This window comes from Pseudophryne corroboree, chromosome 4 (genome assembly GCF_028390025.1).
Source record: "Pseudophryne corroboree isolate aPseCor3 chromosome 4, aPseCor3.hap2, whole genome shotgun sequence".
Taxonomy (NCBI): domain Eukaryota; kingdom Metazoa; phylum Chordata; class Amphibia; order Anura; family Myobatrachidae; genus Pseudophryne; species Pseudophryne corroboree.
In genome coordinates, this window is record NC_086447.1 from 413,684,547 (window position 1) to 413,707,092 (window position 22,546).

Here is a 22,546-nt window from a genome sequence, read left to right on the forward strand (position 1 = left end):
TTGATGGAGGAAGTCTGTGGTTACAAGATCCATTTGCATGAATATCTCAAGGTTTTAAAGCTAGAAGTACATTTATTGAGAATTGATCCTAAGAACCTCTGAGACCGGTATGCTTTTATGTGTGGGGGAAGGAACGTGATTTATTATAGTTATCATCATCTCTATAATTATAAAGTGTAAGGAAATACATTTCTGCAGCACTTACAGGCATTAACAGTGGCCAATAAATAACCAATCAGATGCTGTATATTTGTCTGAATAGCTATCTGCTTAAAGTAAAATCTCATTCTGAATTACTAAATCTTCATATGATTGGGCCAGTATCATATAAGTATTATTGATGCAATGACAAGTGACAGTACATATTATTGTTGTTATTACTATTATTATTATTATTATTATTATTATTATTATTATAATAACAAAATTGAACCAGTGTTTTATAACTATATCATATACTAATAAACAGCAAAGAACCTGTACTAATATCTTCTAAAAAGTGTCTGCATTTGTTACGTATAATGGAATTATATTTAACATGAAGGTAAGTACATGATGAAGAATGTGAAGAGTATGATCCAATCTTAAGTACTTTTCTTGCACAAAATAGAGAAGAACAATTGCCATGTGTTGGTATATGTGTTGAAGTAGATTTTTCTCTACAGTACACTGTGTGTGTTGTATTACCTGGTACAGTACTTAATAAAGAACAATGTCTTGCAGATACTGTAGGGTCTGTATATTTAACAGTAGAGACTTGCAGATGCATTGAGATTATTATGGTAATGCCCCTAAAGAGAGACTTATCACTTTATATAGCAATGACAACATGTCAAAGTTTTGGGAAAAATCTGAACATGTAAACATTTGTTTTTGTTTTCCATGTTTCCATTTGTTGCAGGTGATTTGGACTACTATTGGCTGGATCCTGCCACATGGCACACTAGAGATACGTCCCCTCTTGGTTCGGTAAGTAAAACGTTTCAAAAATGAACCTGTACTTAGAGGTTGATTACTACTTTTACTTTATTCTTATCTCTTTGTCTGTCTGCTATTCCCCAGTTGTAAAGTGTAAAGGAATATGATTGGCGCTATATAAGTATATGTTAAAAAATAATAAATAGTTCTTGAGTTGCTGGATAATTACCTGGTGTTTTAGACTGCACTATAAAAATGACGGCATCTGTGGGTTATTGCACATTTATGTGCATTCTACCATTTTATTAGATCATTATCTACAGTTGAAAAATAGGAAGTTGGTTCTAAGGGGGGTATCCAATTAAACAACAGATGTTTTTTTACCGATGTTTCACTGATATTTTTTTACAGGCTATCCTATTAGATCGCCTGTAAAGGAAAATGCATTATCTCCCAAAACACACAGGTTCAGTGAAACCTGTGTGTTTTCAGTAGAAACAGCCCCGTTTTTGCATGAAAATTCACAATAACCTCGGGGATCTGCAGTGTCCCTTGGCCGCCCCAGCCGCAGCAGGGTGGGACTGCAGGGAGGTCTCCACAGCCCGGAAGCCGGTACTCGGCTCTGTGAACCCCGTCAGGGAAGCCAGGGCAGCACCATGACCTGTATCCCCCATCTTCCCCTGCCCCCGGCAGAGGTCACATGATGGGGGATCGGTCATGTGACCGGGGGGAGCCGGAGGTGCAGCGCTGCACCAGGAGCTGTCATGTGCCAGCACCCGGTGCAGCAACAGGTAACCCCCTGATAAGCGGCCGCTCGCGCTGGATTATCGGGGCTAATAGGATAGCCCCCGGCAGGACAATTACCTCTGGTAAATTACCAGGGCTAATTGTATATCCCCCTAAATCTTAATATGTCTAAAGGAAACATTATTTAGCTGGTATAGCAGAGTACCATGGCTTTCTAAGCCAGCCCCCTTAGAACAATATATCTTGATCAAATAAAATACTCATTAAATAGGATGTTGAAATGAACGGCAAGTACATTCTGTGTTTGTCTTTGATGTTCTCACCTAGCATCCTGTAACCTGGCAGCCTTCAAAGGATGGCGATCGTTTAATTGGACGTGTCATTCTAAATAAGCGAACAAGTATGCCAAAAGAATCAGGAGCACTGCTAGGACTGAAAGTAAGTCTGCCAGATTTTAAAATGTCTATGTTTTGATATTGCCATTTATTGTTATTTATTATTGTTATTTATTGGTGATACATGTATATTCTAAAGGCTTGTCAATTGTTTTATTTCTGAGGATGTTAATGGCAGTAATTACTTTCTGTGATGTTACATTATTATTATTATTATTATTATTATTATTATCCTTTATATGGCGCCACAAGGGTTCCGCAGCGCCCAATTACAGAGTACGTAAACAAATAATCAAGCAGGAAAACAGCAACTTACAGTTGACAATATAGGACAAGTACAGGGTAAATAAACATAGTTACATCAGCAGATGACACTGGAATAATTATCAGGTGGCAGAAGACTGCTGATTTGGTGCAGTTGAATATTATTAAAGTAAGAAAAGGATAAGCACATGAGGGAAGAAGGCCCTGCTCGTGAGAGCTTGCATTCTAAAGCTTATTCTTTTGCTGGTACCAGTCCTAGCTAACTCTTGGCAGCGGAGAGCTGGCAAAGTGGGCATGGGGCAGTTACAGTACAGCTAAGGGTTTACTGAGACATTGATGGGGCTTTGGGGTCTATGTACTACGTTTTGGAGAAAGATAACGTAAACAGAGATAAAGTACTAACCAATCAGCTCCTAATTGCCATGTTACAGGCTGTGTTTGAAATATGACATTATGAGCTGGTTGGTTGGTACTTTATCTCTCTCCACTTTATTTCTCTCCAAGCCTTAGGGGTCTATTTACTAAGCCTTGGATGGAGATAAAGTAGACAGAGATAAAGTACCAGCCAATCGGCTCCTAACTGCCATGCTACAGGCTGTGGGGCAGATGTATTAACCTGGAGACGACATAAGGAAGTGATAAACCAGTAATAAGTGCAAGATGATAAACACACCAGCCAATCAGCTCCAATATGTAAATTAACAGTTAGGAGCTGATTGGCTGGTGCGTTTATCACCTTGCACTTATCACTGGTTTATCACTTCCTTATGCCGTCTCCAGGCTTACTACATCTGCCCCAATGTTTGAAAAATGACAGTTTGGAGCTGATTGACTGGTATCTTGGGGCAGATGTATTAACCTTAAGAGGGCACAAGGAAGTAAAAAACCAGTGATATGTGCAAGGTGATAAAGGCACCAGCCAATCAGCTCCAATATGTAAATTAACAGTTAGGATCTGATTGGCTGCTGCCTTTATCACCTTGCACATATCACTGGTTTATCACTTCCTTGTGCCTTCTCCAGGTTAATACATCTTTATCTCCATCTACATCATCTCCATCGAACGCTTAGTGGGCAGATGTATTAACCTGGAGATGGCATAAGGAAGTGATAAACCAGTGATAAATGCAAGGTGATAAACGCATCAGCCAAGCAGCTATTAACTGTTAATTTACATATTTGAGCTGATTGGCTGGTATGTTTATCACCTTGCACTTATTACTGGTTTATCACTTCCTTATGCCTTCTCCAGATTAATACATCTGAGAGACCCCTTAGTACATAGGGGCAGATGTATTAAGCATGGATAAGTGATAAAGCAGTGATAAATGCAAGGTGATAATGCACCAGCCAATCAGATCCAATATGTAAATTGACAGTTATGAGCTGATTGGCTGGTGCGTTATCACCTTGCACTTATCACCGCTTTGTCACTTCTTTATGCCTTCTCCAGACTTCATACATCTGCCCCCTAGACCCCTTAGTTTCTATGTACACTCAGAATCTTTACTACTATGAGACTACAATTTGTTTCTCAGTTTACATAGTAGAACCCATTGGAGGTTTTTTTGTTTGGTGAAATATCAATAGCAGCAGCTCCTTTTCTGAATTGCCGATATGTCTGGTACATGGTTCATTTTTCCCTGCACACAGTGACACAGTACTTGTGATTCAGTCATTAAGCCAAATACAAAAATTAAAAAATAATTTTATTATACCTTTTTGTTAACAGTGAATGAGCGTACACAAGTTGTAATGTCTATAAAAAAAAGTAATCAATCCACTTAAAAGGGTGTACTGGATTGTTCTTGTAGCACTTCATGTTATACATTTAACTAAAAAGTGATTTATTCTTAGTCATGTATTATATTATGTAACACACCATTATTTAGAATATTTGAGACAATATTGTTGGGACTGAGACTACGTATGGTGAGCATAGTTCATATTTCACATCACAAAGCAATAATTATATACTAATACTCCCAAATAAAATGGGCCTAATAGAGCGTTTATGGAAAGTAAAATAACTTCCCCTGCAAGAACTGCCCAAGTATATTGGGGTGTGATACGATATACCAGTGGATGGGATGTCAGTAGTAATAATACCGACACCGGCAAGGGTTGGGTAAGTATGCTAACCCTCTAACCCTCCCATTCCACAGCCTAACCCTAAACTTCCGCAGCCTAACCCTAACCCCCCTCTGTGGTGCCTAACCATTCACCCCTCCCCCTTTCCGCAGCCTAATTCTAGCCTTCCCTTCCTTGCAGCCTAACCCTAACCCTCTGGGGGGGTGCCTAAACCCCCGCCTCACAGCCTAACCATAACCCTCCCTTTCCCGCTGCCTGACCCTAATCTTTCCCCCGCAGCCTAAACCTCCCCCACCCCCTGCGGCTAAAATCTCAGAGATCCTGTCACACTTATGTTTGTGATGTCGGCAGTCAGGATTCTTGCGTCAGCAATCCAAGTCATGTCGTAGTTCTGGCGTCAGGATTTTGGTTGCTTGTCAGGATTCCAGTGCCAGTATTTCCAGTGCCGGCATCCCGACCGCGTCACCGTATTTTGTTATGTGACATTTCTTCTGACACTGTGCCAGTTGAAGGTTGGGCAGACACAAATATCTTGATGGACGAAAGAAAGATTGTGTGATTAAAGGGCAATAGGGCTAGCTGGAGTAGAGGTAGGTAGAAATATTTTGCCACCCTCCAGGGAAACACTTTGGGGCATCTTCTTGAATTTGGTTGAGTGATAATTTTATGTAGCAGAATGGAGAGACTGTTAAATTAAGACTACAAAGTGGAGATGTGCACCTTACCACTTTTATTTGATTTGGATTTGACTCTGATTCATCATCCAGTTTTGGATTTGATTTGGATTTGCCACACCACCGTGACTGGTTTTGGATTAGCATTTTTTTTTTTTCAAATATTGACAAGAAAAGCTAAAATCACAGAATATTATTACAGCAGAGTACAGTAAAGCATTCAGCAGCGTGCATCACATTGAAATAGTCCCGACTGCGGTGCCTTTTATAGAATCCAAGTTCTGCAAGAATCCTACAGAGGGAGGATGATTTTTGGCCTCATAGTGCAATCCGTGTCTGGCGGGACACCCGAGCCATGGCTTGGGTGGACCCGGATCCCCGATGTTCGGAGCGGTTTGGACTCCTTGGAATCCGGACTGCTCATCTCTACTACAAAGTAAATATTGTTTATTTGGACAGCTCGTGTTTCTGTTAATAAAAGATGTGATGAGGGTGATTTTTGTTTTAGTCTTTTCCACAATCAAAATTTTTATTGATGGTCTTTGTATTTCTTCATTTTAATATCTCCTACTATTACTTACCTCCTAACTTTTCATGTGCAGGAAGTGAGACAGTTGTGCACAGGCGCTAACTTGCTGGTAGGGAGCATGGCCTCAAGGAAAATGTTGAGCCCATGAGCTCCACCTCCATTTTTCAACATTGTGGGACAGTGGTTCCAGAAGTGGGGCTTCAGCAAAGTCCAGAATTCAAATAGGGGAGCCACACCAACTGCCACCCCAAATGCTGCCAAACATCACCGGCCAGGACTCACTGGCAGTTGGTGTGGCACCCTTGTTTGAATTTTGGACTGCGCTGCAGCCCCACCTCTGGAGCCGCCACTGCTGTGGAGGCATTCCCAGCTCTCCGGGAGCTGTTGGTCTTGCTCCCAATCCCACTCTCCTTTGAATATTTGCAGTGTGCAGACCTTGAATATTTGCAGTGTGCAGACAAACTAGCGGTATTCAGCCTACTGTAATAGGCAAGTATATGCGCAGGTGAACTGTGAAATTGAATTGATTCTTAGATTATTAAGACTTAATGTGCCTCACGCAAATAAAATTAAAAGCACTCATATCAGGTGCATTTAAAATGGAGTGTTTTACTGTACACATATTTTTAAAAGATACTATATGAATGTAGTTACTGTACAAAACATACATTCAGTTTATTTTCACCTAATAAATTTGTGCTTTTACTTACAAAAGCCATCAATTATCCATCCATGAAGTTGCTTCCATCACATGTATGCATATACTCAGTAGCTTCTGGAAAAGCAGCTTTGACCTCATCAAACTGCCTCTGAGTCTGGATCTGAGGTTACCCATTTACTTGCTGTAGTTCATATCTGAGGGCAACTTAGCTGTCAAGCATTAATACTTAATATTTAGGGTCCCGATCTCTCTATGTTTGGCTGTCTTCAAATGTGCAAAAGCGTAATGGTGTTTAATAATTTGTATGGTCAGTCTTTTAGCAAATATTCTGATTGACAGTCACTAGGGTTAGGTTACCACTTCTGATTTATATGTAATTACTGTGAATAAACTCTTATTTATTGAATGCCGCATGGTGAAATAATATTTATATTGTTATCATTAGCTTATCCCCAGCACTGGTTTATTAATTGCTTTACCGTTTGTTTGTATAATCTTTCGTGTTCAGGTTGTTGGAGGAAAAATGACAGAAACAGGTCGCCTTGGTGCCTTCATCACCAAAGTAAAGAAAGGAAGTCTTGCGGATGTTGTTGGCCATTTAAGAGCAGGTATTCAAAAATTAGGCTCCAGACTTGTTTATATCTTTGATATTGTCTTTTCAGATTTCAGTTTTTCCCATTGTGTTTGTTCTTCATTGGATATTTGTGACCTTCAGCCTCCCGGACACATCCACAGCCGTTAATGTATGCACTTGTTGGAGCTTTATAATGTACACTATACAACCAATCTTATTATAAAACTAGCATCTTACTAAAGGAATGTTAATAGGAGAGTATTACAGACATAGCTAGAACAGACGTGGGTGCTTGAGAAGCACCCAATATCATGTAGTACTCAGTAGGGGAAAAAGCGGAATTATATTTACTGTACCTGATTTACTGTATTACAGTAACCCTGCAATAAATCCATAGGTCTGTTTACAACCATCATCACATTGAGTTTCTATGGTTAATTATTATTATTTATTAATGGATTCAGCAACACTGGGCAATCAATAAGACAAATTAATCACTCATTGATAACAGCACACCAAACCTACCTTAAAACAACTCACTGTTGCTGCATAAAAAAAATAAAAAAAAGGAAAGTATTCAGGCGCTAATATGTGTAAATTAACTATAATACAGGAATATGAAAATTGTACACTCCTTATAATGACCAAAGAATGGAAATGGACCACAATAGCATCACGAAAATTTTTCCTTTAGAAACAGTATACTAAAATTAGTGATATTCAAGAAAATGTCCCCAATCAGTACTTGGAAACAATAGTGACAAGTTCATGGAGCTTACAACAGAGTGTGAGCACGGTAATGGACACATCACCTCTCAAAAGTCACCATTGAAATATGGGTGGTCATTCTGAGTTGTTCGTTCGCTAGTAGTTTATAGCAGCTGTGCAAACGCTGAGCCGCCTCCCACTGGGAGTGTATTTTAGCTTAGCAGAAGTGTGAACGAAAAGATCGCAGAGCGGCTACAAAGTTTTTTTTTGTGCAGTTTCAGAGTAGCTCAAAACCTACTCAGCGCTTGCGATCACTTCAGACTATTCAGTTCCTGTTTTGACGTCACAAACACGCCCTGCGTTCGCCCAGCCACACCTGCGTTTTTTCTGGCACGCCAGCATTTTTCTGAACACTCCCTGAAAACAGTCAGTTGACACCCAGAAATGCCCACTTCATGTCAATCACTCTGTGGCAGCCAATGCGACTGAAACTACAATGATCGTTGTAATAGTACGTCGCGCGTGCGCATTGCGCCGCATACGCATGCGCAGTAGTGCCATTTTTTTTGCCTCATCGCTGCACAGCGAACGAATGCAGCTAGCGATCAACTCGGAATGACCCCCAAAGTACAATCCATAGCTTATCCTGAGTATGCGATACCTGACGAAAGCACAGCCCAGTGAGAGTCTGGCTTATTAAATATCCTGGGGCAAAGAGAGCGGCAAGCAAGCTGCTGTTATCGGCAAGTGATGATAAAGAAGGTACTCCCAGGGTCTGGGGCCCAATTAGACTTTCGGCATTCCTTGATGAGCATAATATAACTCATTCAGAAGTGCGTTACGACATGAGCAATAAAAAAACAATGTGTTTAGTTACGGGGCTGGGAACTTGCTTCAGGGCCGCCATCAGGGGGGGACTACTAGAACCGATGTCCTGGGCCCTACAGCTGCGGATGAGGGTATGTTTATAGAAATATCCGCCACCGTGAAGGAAACGACAAAACAACCAACAATATGTACTAACAAATACATAGAAACACAAGAAAGCATCACTGTTAATAGGTGTCAAAGAGAAGGAGACATGTCTGTAGGATCGCAGCCGACCTACTAGCACACTGGGAAACTCTGGCTGACAGTGTTGAGGCAGGGCTAGGGTATGTACTGTATGTGAGAGGGAGGTGGTTGGGGCAGAATATATATACAAATGCTAAACGTGGCTCTGTCTGTGCCGCAGCGCACCCGCCGAGGCGCGCCTATCGCAGGGTCTGGGATGCGTGTATGTGTGAGACACGCACGTGCCATATTCACTGCAATGGGAGCGTCTCTGTGCCCTCCCGTAGTGTGGATAGGCGCCAGATCGCCTAGCCACACCAGGGGTGCACGTTTGCTATGGAGCCGCATTAGATGAGCGCGGCTCCATATGTATGTGTGATGGAAGTGGATGGGGCATGGCCGGGGAATATGTTTGTGAGAGGGAGGTGGCTGGGGCAGGGCATACGTGTTGGAGAGGGAGGATGCTGGGGCAGGGTATACTTGTGTGAGAGGGAGGAGAAGACACCGCTTCAGATGGTGAGTAATTGCTTAACTAGTCCTTAGAGGGGTGCCAAAGTCCTGAGTTTTCCTAAATTAATGAAAAAATACAATGGTTTCTCTAGAAATCACAGCGTCTCATTTTCAGTCCTTTAATTGAATAGCAAAACCCTGTGGGTGCAGGAAAAACCCCACACTGCTGTGTTGTTTTTTTTAGATTTGCCCTGTCAATTGAATTTCCCCCTAAATGCTGAAGTGGAACTAGTTTTGTTGTTTTCCAACCATAATATGGCAGTAATGTGTGCATACAGTCATTTCCAATTTTTCAGGTAATTTTGCAGGCATCTATATCTGTGTAGATAGGTACTGTGGGCTGGCCCCTCCTCTGGGACCATCCCTAGGGCAGTACGGATGGTGTAGCGCAGTACGGATGGTGTAATGGTTAGCATAAAATGTACAGTTAGTATTCCCTGAAAATATTACAGGGGTTCAGCAGCAGATATAAAAGCTATCTGCTGTGCTTTTCCTGTTTCCCCTCACAATAGCAATAGCGTAGCCATTGTAGTCTATAGTATGCATGCACAGTAGGTCTGCAGCGTAAAGTGATCCCTCATGCGATCTCATTAGCTTATAAATTGCTGGTATGGGCTCCTATCAGAGTGCCTGTTGCTGGATGTGATTTTTAATACATCTTGGCGGAAATTAATTTCTTATTGCACAAATAGCAGCAATAAGAAATTCTATTTATCGAGGCTAAACCTTAATAAACAGTAAATGGGTCACTTAATGTTGATTTTTCGTCTAATACACTACTATCTGCATTCCTCATAGTGTCCTCTATGCTGTTCGACATTCAGCGATATAGGGGCGCCAAATTGAAATCATATCTTTGCCCCCCCATCAACCAAAAAGGTAGTGGCACCATGGAGCCGGATTAAGGGGGGTCACAGGGGGTAAGTACCCCCAGGCCCCTGTGCCTAAGGGGGCCCCCTGGCCACAGACGCACTGTCCCTGCGTTTGATGCGTGCAGCACCACAGAAGCTCTGAACACTATCTATCTCTATCTATTGGTGCCCATACACTTGTGCGATGCCCCGTGACGCGACATCGCAGGGCATCGCACCGGCAGTTCAGGTGCGATGAAATCGCGCCTGAAATGCCAAAGTGATTACCATGCGATCATGCGATAGATCGCATGGTAATCACGTGATGGGCACGTCACCGCCGAGTGGGAGCGGCCTCTGGCTGCTCCCGGCGGGTGCCCATCGCACATCGCAGTGCGAGATATTGCATGTGTTAAAAAAACACTTGCGATCGCACTGCGATGCGAGAAATATGTGCAGTACATACTATCATGAGACGTGACATTTGAGCGGCGTGCCCGCGCATCGCGTCTCAAGGTACCTAAAATGTGCATACAATCCTTCGATTTCTCTCACAGATGCTGTCAAAATCGAAGGATAACACCTAATATCTCACAAGTGTATGGGCACCATATCTGTAATCTATCTATCTCCCTAATCTTTCTCCCTCTCTCTCTCTCTCTCTCTCTCTCTCTCTCTAATATCTCTTATCTATCTATCTATCTATCTATCTATCTATCTATCTATCTAATTTCTTCCTGCCTGTCTATCTACATAAAAAGCTATAGACATATACTGTATGTATACTGTAAATATGAGTGTGTGTGTGTGTATATATATATATATATATATATATATATAGTTATAGTTAGCATCCAGACAACGATGTGCTGCACTTCATGCCGCTATATATACATATATATATATATTTCTCTGACGTCCTAGTGGATGCTGGGAACTCCGTAAGGACCATGGGGAATAGACGGGCTCCGCAGGAGCCTGGGCACTCTAAAGAAAAGATTAGGTACTATCTGGTGTGCACTGGCTCCTCCCTCTATGCCCCTCCTCCAGACCTCAGTTAGAATCTGTGCCCGGCCAGAGCTGGGTGCTCCTAGTGGGCTCTCCTGAGCTTACTAGTAAAGAAAGTATTTATTAGGTTTTTTATTTTCAGTGAGCTTCTGCTGGCAACAGACTCACTGCTACGTGGGACTAAGGGGAGAGAAGCAAACCTACCTGCTTGCAGCTAGCTTGTGCTTCTTAGGCTTCTGGACACCATTAGCTCCAGAGGGTTCGAACACAGGCACCTGTCCTCGATCGTCCGTTCCCGGAGCCGCGCCGCCGTCCCCCTCGCAGAGCCAGAAGAACAGAAGCTTGAAGACGACGAAATCGGCGGCAGAAGACTCCTGTCTTCATTTAAGGTAGCGCACAGCACCGCAGCTGTGCGCCATTGCTCCCAGCACACTTACACACTCCGGTCACTGTAGGGTGCAGGGCGCTGGGGGGGGGGGGGGGCGCCCTGGGCAGCAATTGAAGTACCTTTTGGCAATAAAAATACAGATATACAGTCTGGCACTGTATATATGTAAAAAACCCCGCCATTTTTTTACACAGAAAGCGGGACAGAAGCCCGCCACTGAGGGGGCGGGGCCTTCTTCCTCAGCACACCAGCGCCATTTTCTCTTCACAGCTCCGCTGGAAGCAGCTCCCCAGGCTCTCCCCTGCAGTATCCAGGTACAAGAAGGGTAAAAAAGAGAGGGGGGGCACATAAATTTAGGCGCAAATAAAACATATAAGGCAGCTATTGGGTAATCACTTATTATAAGTGAAAATCCCTGTGTTATATAGCGCTGTGGTGTGTGCTGGCATACTCTCTCTCTGTCTCCCCAAAGGACTTTGTTGGGTCCTGTCCTCAGTCTGAGCATTCCCTGTGTGTTTGCGGTGTGTCGGTACGGCTGTGTCGACATGTTTGATGAGGAGGGTTACGTGGAGGCGGAGCAAGGGCAGATAAGTGTGGTGTCGCCCCCGTCGGGGCCGACACCTGATTGGATGGATATGTGGAAGGTCTTAAACGACAATGTAAGCTCCTTACATAAAAGGTTTGATGACGCTGCAGCCTTGGGACAGCCAGGGTCTCAGCCCGCGCCTGCCCAGGCGACTCAGAAACCGTCAGGGGCTCATAAACGCCCTCTATCTCAGATGGTTGACACAGATGTCGACACGGAGTCCGACTCAAGTGTCGACGATGATGAGGCACATTTACAGTCTAAAATTACCAAGGCCATCCGATACATGATTATTGCAATGAAAGATGTATTACACATTTCTGAGATTAACCCTGTTAATACCAAGAGGGTTTATATGTTTGGGGAGAAAAAGCAGCCAGTGACTTTTCCCCCATCTGATGAATTAAATGAATTATGTGAAGAAGCGTGGAGTTCCCCTGATAAGAAACTAGTGATTTCTAAGAGGTTACTGATGGCGTACCCTTTCCCGCCAACGGACAGGTTACGTTGGGAAACATCCCCTAGGGTGGACAAGGCGCTGACACGCTTATCTAAAAAGGTGGCCCTGCCGTCTCAGGATACGGCCGCCCTAAAGGAGCCTGCGGATAGAAAGCAGAAAGCTATCCTGAAGTCTGTGTATACACACTCTGGTGCTCTACTGAGACCTGCTATTGCTTCAGCCTGGATGTGTAGTGCTGTAGCAGCATGGACAGATACTCTGTCAGACGACATAGATTCCCTCGACAGGGATACTGTTTTGCTAACCCTGGGCCATATAAAAGACGTCGTCTTATATATGCGGGATGCTCAGAGGGACATTTGCCTGCTGGGCTCTAGAATTAATGCTATGTCCATTTCTGCCAGGAGGGTCTTAAGGACTCGGCAATGGACAGGAGATGCTGATTCTAAAAAACACATGGAGGTTTTGCCTTATAATCGGTGAGGAATTGTTTGGGGACGGTCTATCGGACCTCGTGTCCACAGCGACAGCTGGAAAGTCGACTTTCTTGCCTCAGGTTTCCTCACAGCCTAAGAAAGCACCGTATTATCAAATGCAGTCCTTTCGTTCTCAGAAAGGCAAGAGGGTTAGGGGCGCATCCTTTCTTGCCAGAGGCAGGGGTAGAGGTAAGAAGCTGCACCATGCAGCCAGTTCCCAGGAACAAAAGTCCTCCCCTGCTTCCACTAAGTCCACCGCATGACGTTGGGGCTCCACAGGCGGAGCCAGGTGCGGTGGGGGCGCGTCTCCGAAACTTCAGCAACCAGTGGGCTCGCTCACAGGTGGATCTCTGGGCTGTACAAATTGTATCTCAGGGATACAAGCTGGAATTCGAAGCGACTCCCCCCCGCCGTTACCTCAAATCAGCCTTGCCAGCTTCCCCCATGGAAAGGGAGGTAGTACTGGCGGCAATTCACAAGCTGTACCTCCAGCAAGTGATTATCAGGGTCCCCCTCCTTCAACAGGGAAGGGGTTACTATTCCACAATGTTTGTGGTACCGAAACCGGACGGTTCGGTGAGACCCATTCTGAATTTAAAATCCTTGAACACTTATATAAAGAAATTCAAGTTAAAAATGGAATCGCTCAGAGTGGTTATTGCAAGCCTGGAAGAGGGGGATTTTATGGTGTCGCTGGACATCAAGGATGCTTACTTGCATGTCCCCATTTATCCACTTCACCAGGAGTACCTCAGATTTGTGGTACAGGACTGTCATTACCAGTTCCAGACGTTGCCGTTTGGCCTGTCCACGGCACCGAGGATATTTACCAAGGTATTGACCGAAATGATGATACTCCTTCGGAAGAAGGGAGTTGTAGTTATCCCGTACTTGGACGATCTCCTCATAAAGGCGAGGTCCAGAGAGCAGTTGTTGATCAGCGTAGCACTCTCTCAGGAAGTGTTGCAACAGCACAGCTGGATTCTGAATGTTCCAAAGTCGCAGCTGATTCCTACGACGCGTCTGCTTTTCCTGGGCATGATTCTGGACACAGAAAAGAAGAAGGTGTTTCTCCCGGTGGAGAAGGCCCAGGAATTAGCACCTCTGGTCAGGGACCTCCTGAAACCAAAACAGGTATCGGTGCATCACTGCACGCGAGTCCTGGGAAAGATGGTGGCTTCATACGAAGCCATTCCCTTCGGCAGGTTCCATGCAAGGATCTTTCAGTGGGATCTGTTGGACAAGTGGACCGGATCGCATCTTTAGATGCATCGGCTGATCACCCTGTCCCCAAGGGCCAGGGTGTCTCTTCTGTGGTGGCTGCAGAGTGCTCACCTTCTCGAGGGCCGCAGGTTCGGCATACAGGACTGGGTCCTGGTGACCACGGATGCAAGCCTCCGAGGATGGGGGGCAGTCACTCAGGGAAGAAACTTCCGAGAGCTGTGGTCAAGTCTGGAGACTTCTCTACACATAAATATACTGGAACTAAGGGCCATTTACAACGCCCTGAGTCAAGCATAGTCCCTGCTTCGAAACCGGCCAGTGCTGATTCAGTCAGACAACATCACGGCGGTCGCCCATGTAAACCGCCAGGGCGGCACAAGAAACAGGATGGCAATGGCGGAAGCCACAAAGATTCTTCGGTGGGCGGAGAATCACGTGCAAGCACTGTCAGCAGTGTTCATTCCGGGAGTGGACAACTGGGAAGCAGACTTCCTCAGCAGACACGACCTCCACCCGGGAGAGTGGGGACTTCATCAAGAAGTCTTCACACAGATTGCAAAGCGATGGGAACTGCCACAGGTGGACATGATGGCGTCCCGCCTCAACAAAAAGCTAAAAAGATATTGCGCCAGGTCAAGGGACCCTCAGGCGATAGCTGTGGACGCCCTAGTGACACCGTGGGTGTACCAGTCGGTATATGTGTTTCCTCCTCTTCCTCTCATACCCAAGGTACTGAGAATAGTAAGAAAGAGAGGAATAAGAACAATACTCATTGTTCCGGATTGGCCAAGAAGGACTTGGTACCCGGAACTGTAAGAAATGCGCACAGAGGACCCATGGCCTCTGCCTCTCAGACAGGACCTGCTGCAACAAGGTCCATAAAGGTCCAGATTTTGGCCCTATCCATTTTCTTTCAAAAAGAACTGGCTTCACTGCCTGAGGTTCAGACGTTTATTAAGGGAGTGCTGCATATTCAGCCCCCTTTTGTGCCACCAGTGGCACCCTGGGATCTTAACGTTGTGTTGGATTTCCTGAAATCCCACTGGTTTGAGACACTTAAGACCGTGGAACTAAAGTATCTCACGTGGAAAGTGGTCATGCTGTTGGCCTTAGCATCGGCTAGGCGTGTGTCGGAATTGGCGGCTTTGTCATGTAAAAGCCCTTATTTGATCTTCCATATGGACAGGGCAGAATTGCGGACTCGTCCCCAATTTCTCCCAAAGGTGGTATCATCGTTTCATTTGAACCAACCTATTGTGGTACCTGCGGCTACTCGGGACTTGGAGGACATCCAAAATCAGTAAAAGCCCATTCCACAAGGAAGGTGGGCTCTTCTTGGGCGGCTGCCCGAGGGGTCTCGGCTTTACAGCTTTGCCGAGCGGCTACTTGGTCGGGTTCAAACACCTTTGCAAAGTTCTACAAGTTTGATACCCTGGCTGAGGAGGACCTTGAGTTTGCTCATTCGGTGCTGCAGAGTAATCGGCACTCTCCCGCCCATTTGGGAGTTTTGGTATAATCCCCATGGTCCTTACGGAGTTCCCAGCATCCACTAGGACGTCAGAGAAAATAAGAATTTACTCACCGGTAATTCTATTTCTCGTAGTCCGTAGTGGATGCTGGGCGCCCGTCCCAAGTGCGGACTTTCTGCAATACGTGTATATAGTTATTGCTTAAATAAGGGTTATTGTTATGAGCCATCCGTTGAGTGAGGCTCAGTTGTTGTTCATACTGTTAACTAGGTAAGGTTATCACAAGTTGTACGGTGTGATTGGTGTGGCTGGTATGAGTTTTACCCTGGATTCCAAAAATCCTTTCCTTGTAATGTCAGCTCTTCCGGGCACAGTTTCCCTAACTGAGGTCTGGAGGAGGGGCATAGAGGGAGGAGCCAGTGCACACCAGGTAGTACCTAAATCTTTTCTTTAGAGTTCCCAGTCTCCTGCGGAGCCCGTCTATTCCCCATGGTCCTTACGGAGTTCACAGCATCCACTACGGACTACGAGAAATAGAATTACCGGTGAGTAAATTCTTATATATATATATATATATATATATATATGTACATACACATATATATTATTATTATTATTATTATTTTTATTCGTGATGTCAATCAATAGATTTAAAATTGAAGTATATATATATATATATAGATAGATAGATAGATAGATAGATAGAAATGGGGGGAAGAAGGGTACCGGCGACTTGTGTTGTTTATAATGCAATAGTTAAAAATAGATTTTAAAGCCAAAAAATATGTAATAATACAAACGAGCATTAATATCACGTAAAAGCGAATTACAACATAAAACGTACTTCAGAATATTAATAAAAGCTTAAAAACAAAGCATAAAAACAGCGCGTTTCGTCACAACTGACCCTTTGAAGAAGTCAGTTGTGACGAAATGCGTTGGACAGCCTGTGGTGACTCCCTTGCCTATTTTTAGAGAGTTAAGTCAGAACTTCCTTACCTTTTTACAAAGACCTTTTATGTTTATGTTTTTATATAGTGTTATATATAGTTTTCCATATAGTGCCCAGGTGCCAGTAAACAATAAGACAGTCCAAGTAGAAGATACGGCACTCCAGGACTAATATAACATGCCTAAGGCAGCAGGAAACAAAGCTGACAGCGCAGCATAGTTGTGTCAACGTTTCATTTAATTGCTTAAATTTCGTCAGGACAATATTGTCCTGACGAAATTTAAGCAATTAAATGAAACGTTGACACAACTATGCATGTTATATTAGTCCTGGAGTGCCGTATCTTCTACTTGGACTATATATATATATATATATATATATATATATACTATAAATAATGTTATTTTTTTAAACAGAAAGACCAAGAAAAAAACCTGTTTAAAGTGTTAATTCCACTTTTAGAAGTTTGGCAAACACAGAAAAGTACAGTTAATGCTTGGTTCATTAGAGGCAGCCCAGCAGCTTATGAGATATTTTACTTTCTTTTTATAGATAAGTAATTCTAAATTAATATATATATATATATATATATATATATATTGTAAATGCTGATTTACTTACAGGACTAAAAGCAATACTTAAAACACTCTCAATACACTTTAAAATCGATCCGCTGTGGCCGCTGTATGTAATCCTTATCCTACGTACTTATTACTCAGCGTACAAAGCCCCGTACCGTGTACGCACTTTGCGTACTAACGCCGCGACGGACGTGCAAAGTACACGCGGTGCATACACACACAACGACACGCCGTGAGCACTGTGCAGCTTCACGTGTGTCTGTAATACACTTACAAATCTAGCAGACAAAGAGATACGACACCAATTGTATTTCAGAAGTTGGGATCCGACCCGCCAACATATAATTGATAAAAGGGGGTTACAACAAAGATACAATTACAATAACAGAAAAGAGGCTACAGTCAATGGTACATACATTTGGTTTCGCCTGCGCTTCCCGGTCCGGTCCTCAGTCATCAAGGTAGATGACCTTCAGAGATTGAGAGAGTGACCTGGCCTGCAGCTGGCTTTTTATACATTTGTCCAAAACCTAACACAATGGAAACTGTAATCTCTTTGTCCATTGGACACAGGGATGGTCATTTACAGTACAGGAGAGGTCATAGGTCGGTTTGGATAGGTGGGCTATGTCTGGTCCAGGTGCACTTGCCGATGTTCTCCTCTGGGTTCCCGCCGCATATCAAGAGTACAGTAAATACAGTTAATATTAATATTCTGCTCCTGCGCATGACTATTCGCAGGAGCGTGCGATCTTCTGCAAACCAACACCGGAATATTGCTCTTAAAATACCCTACAGCTGGATACCAAACACTACCTTATAATCTAGTTCTGTCCCCTCCTATCCTGTAAATGTGAATCCCTTTGTTGTTGTACCATTTAAACAAGTATAAATCGCTGGTGCGGTGCATGTGGGCTATGTGTGTTTTTATGGCTTTTCCATGCGATCACAAATACTACCGTAATTACTCATACCACGCGCTAATGCGCAGGACCGCGGGAGCGATTATACGCAAATTGCGAATATGTGCACCAAAGTCAAAACAAGTATGCGCACGGAGGCCATCTGTGTGTAGTTTGTACGTGGTGTGTGTACTGAAATATTTTCGACTTCGACAATATATATATATATATATGTGTACCAGGAGAGCAAGCAGCGCCACAGATGCAGTATTCAAAATAACAACACTGGTACGTGGACAATCCTAAAAATGCTATAATACCTGTTTGTACACAGCATTCCCTGTGAGTTCACAGGGCGTCAGCTAGTTACCTCAAGTGTAATAAGGTACTGGTACAAGTACCTATGAAGAAAGTATTGTGGACAAAGAATGAGGTATTTAAAAGCGACCACTGGTGCTAGACAATTAAAATGAAGCAAGGTACTTATAAAAAATGATACATAGATTTATTATATAGCACTTAAACAAAACTGAGTTAAAATTCTGAGCAAAAACAAGGGGGTAACATGTGGGCAGAAGGGTAAAAACATGTACACAACAAAGTATTTTGCATAAAAAAGACATGGGACATGAAATGTAAAAAAAGGGGTGAATTTCTACACATAAAAAACTTTTTTATACATATAAAAAACCCTTCCCTTAAAAGTTCAAAACATAAAAAGTAGGAGTAAGAATATCTTAACTTTTGGTAAGTGAGGTAAGATCAAGGCAGCACCCAACGCGTTTCGTCCTATATTTCAATGTGACGGATGGCACTCCAGGATGCAGATTGAATAACAACAGACCAGGGGTGTAGTCAACGTTTCGGAGCTTGCGCTCCTTTATCAAGACACCCCTGGTTTCTTGCCTGTTGTTATTCAATCTGCATCCTGGAGTGCCATCCGTCACATTGTGTCTACTATGGCTTTTGGAAGGCACCCAGGTCCGTTGCTTACATTGATGAGAGTGCCAGACGCTACCCTTGTCTATATATATTGTAACACTGTAAGGGAACAAGGTGCCGTTTCGTGGGGTAAATGGCAGCTATGCAGCAGCTGAGGAATCACACAAGTCCAGTGTGTGTTGCAACTGGCCACGACCAGTTTTATTAAACAGAAAACAAAACAAACATCAAAAGAAAATACCTTGCCTGTCCGGCACTAACTACACATAAGAAGTTCCTAACTGTCTCTAAACAAAAACACAGAGTTTTCCAACTAACACTGTATGGCTCACTTGTGTAAGGAAGCGTATTTCTCTCACAGATATCCTGCAGTCTTCCCAGGCAGTCTGTAGACACTAATCAGGCTAGCAGTCCTATAACCCACTTACACAGCTGAAACCCTGATTAGCCCTCTGTGAGGACAAAGACCCAAACTGGGCCCAGTATCTGGAACTTGTCCTATCTCTCTTTCAGGGCCCTTATCCAGCTTTTCCAATAAACTGAAAAGGTTCTGACAAAACAAAACATTTTCCTAATACATGTAAGACAAGAACCTGGGACAAACATACCTGCCCTCAAACACTATTCCAGCGTTCTTGTCACAATATATATATATATATATATATATATATATATATATATACACTGCTCAAAAACATAAAGGGAACACTAAAATAACACATCCTAGATCTGAATGAATGAAATATTCTTATTAAATACTTTGTTCTTTACATAGTTGAATGTGCTGACAACAAGATCACACAAAAATTATCAATGGAAATCAAATTTATTAACCCATGGAGGTCTGGATTTGGAGTCACACTCAAAATTAAAGTGGAAAAACACACTACAGGCTGATCCAACTTTGATGTAATGTCCTTAAAACAAGTCAAAATAAGGCTCAGTAGTGTGTGTGGCCTCCACGTGCCTGTATGACCTCCCTACAATGCCTGGGCATGCTCCTGATGAGGTGGCGGATGGTCTCCTGAGGGATCTCCTCCCAGACCTGGACTAAAGCATCCGCCAACTCCTGGACAGTCTGTGGTGCAACGTGGCGTTGGTGGATGGAGCGAGACATGATGTCCCAGATGTGCTCAATTGGATTCAGGTCTGGGGAACGGGCGGGCCAGTCCATAGCATCAATGCCTTCGTCTTGCAGGAACTGCTGACACACTCCAGCCACATGAGGTCTAGCATTGTCTTGCATTAGGAGGAACCCAGGGCCAACCGCACCAGCATATGGTCTCACAAGGGGTCTGAGGATCTCATCTCGGTAGCTAATGGCAGTCAGGCTACCTCTGGCAAGCACATGGAGGGCTGTGCGGCACCCCAAAGAAATGCCACCCCACACCATTACTGACCCACTGCCTAACCGGTCATGCTGGAGGATGTTGCAGGCAGCAAAACGTTCTCCTTGGCGTCTCCAGACTCTGTCCTGTCTGTCACATGTGCTCAGTGAGCACCTGCTGTCCTCTGTGAAGAGCACAGGGTGCCAGTGGCGAATTTGCCAATCTTTGTGTTCTCTGGCAAATGCCAAACGTCCTGCATGGTGTTGGGCTGTAAGCACAACCCCCACCTGTGGATGTCGGGCCCTCACACAACCCTCATGGACTCTGTGTCTGATCGTTTGAGTAGACACATGCACATTTGTGGCTTGCTGGAGGTCATTTTGCAGGACTCTGGCAGTGCTCCTCCTGTTCCTCCTTGAACAAAGGAGGAGGTAGCGGTCCTGCTGCTGGGTTGTTGCCCTCCTACAGCCTCCTCCACATCTCCTGATGTACTGGCCTGTCTCCTGGTAGTGCCTAGATGCTCTGGACACTACGCTGACAGACATAGCAAACCTTCTTGACACAGCTCGCATTGATGCGCCATTCTGGATGAGCTGCACTACCTGAGCCACTTGTGTGGGTTGTAGACTCCGTCTCATGCTACCACTAGAGTGAAAGCACCGCCAGCTTTCAAAGGTGACCAAAACATCAGCAGAAAGCATAGGAGCTGAGAAGTGGTCTGTGGTCACCACCTGCAGAACAACTCCTTTATTGGGGGTGTCTTGCTAATTGCGTATAATTTCTACCTGTTATCTATTCCATTTGCACAACAGCATGTGAAATTGATTGTCAATCAGTGTTGCTTCCTAAGTGGACAGTTTGATTTCACAGAAGTGTGATTGACTTGGAGTTACATTGTGTTGTTTAAGTGTTCCCTTTATTTTTTTGAGCAGTATATATATATATATATATATATATATATAGAGAGAGAGAGAGAGAGAGAATATCAAACTAATCGGTGCAGTCTCATGATGCAGTTTTGTCGCATCTGATTGCAACTAAGATGATGCTACACCACTTGGCGAGGCTCACTCGCACCTGGCATCGCACACCGGACGGCATATTTAGTCTAGGTATATGAGGGCACATCTGTTAATCTATGATGACAATAAATTTCTGCATTATTCCATTTGCCTGTATGTGCTCAGTTTCACAGATTACAAATGATGGTGCAATAACAGATGTTCCCAAGGGACTTCTAGTTGTACACAAGAATATATTTATCAATAGTGAACAAATTAGTTTTGCTAGCTTGCTGGCTCTGCGCTTAGTATTGCTAAGTAGAGGGTTTTGCTTGCTGGTTCAGCACTTCATTTGAAATTTATGTTTGATTTTTTTCTCCCCCAGATTGTAGTCAGCTATAAAAAATCATTGCTGCAGCTCAGTGTTTCTCAACCTTCTCAGGCCAAGTACCCGCAATGGTTTTACTGTTTTGCAAGTGCATCCTAAGATCTTTCAAGGGAGATTTTCAATCTACAGTACAGTTTAAAGCAATATGAATAATGTTAAAGTCATGCATGTAGGGGGTCATTCCGAGTTGATCGCAGCCAGCAACTTTTTGCTGCTGCTGCGATCAACTAAGTGTATTTTAGCTTAGCAGGGCTGGGAACACTTGTGCAGCCCTGCTATGCTTAAAAAGTTTCCTGCAAAACAAGACCAGTCCTGCAGCTACTTACCCTGTGCGACGGATCCAGCGATGAAGGTCCCGGTCCTGACGTCAGACATCCGCCCTCCGTTCGCCTGGATACGCCTATGTTCTTCTTACCACTCCCCGAAAACGGCCTCCAATGGGGATTATCCGTCCTGGAACGCCTCTCCGCTGTCAATCTTCTTCCGTCCAGCTTTGCGTGTTTTTTTTTTTTTTTTTTTTTTGCTGGGTGCTCCGTTGACTGGAAACGTCCGTCGCTGGGCAACGCCGCGTGTGCGCAATGCCGCACATGCGCAGTTCTGAGCCGTTCGCACCGCAGTGAGGAACCGCTGCGTGCGAACGGGTCGGAATGACCCCCGTAGTTTTGTATGGTTGTAGTGGGACCATGAAGAAGAGGAACAGCAAGAAAGAGACACAAATAATTCTGAAAAGAAAGAGAACCAAAAGTTTAACATTTAAAAAAAAAATGAAAACCAATTAAATGAAAGAAACTTTGCAATGAGATAATTTAGGTGAATTGCATTCAATATTGTAATGAGGTAAATGCAGTAATCAGCAATTTTGCAGA

General features: G+C 43.8%; 1 protein-coding gene across 15 annotated transcripts in view; it reads left to right on the forward strand.

The window, feature by feature from the left end:
• The window catches only part of RIMS1 (regulating synaptic membrane exocytosis 1), a 581,909-nt gene that overhangs the window by 279,732 nt on the left and 279,631 nt on the right, over window positions 1–22,546 (forward strand). For all 15 annotated transcript variants that reach the window (XM_063916803.1, XM_063916807.1, XM_063916791.1 and 12 more), the window contains 3 exons: window positions 902–969; window positions 1,993–2,103; window positions 6,788–6,887. In XM_063916803.1, coding sequence (XP_063772873.1) covers window positions 902–969; window positions 1,993–2,103; window positions 6,788–6,887 — 279 coding nt within the window. The remainder of the gene's footprint in view (window positions 1–901; window positions 970–1,992; window positions 2,104–6,787; window positions 6,888–22,546) is intronic.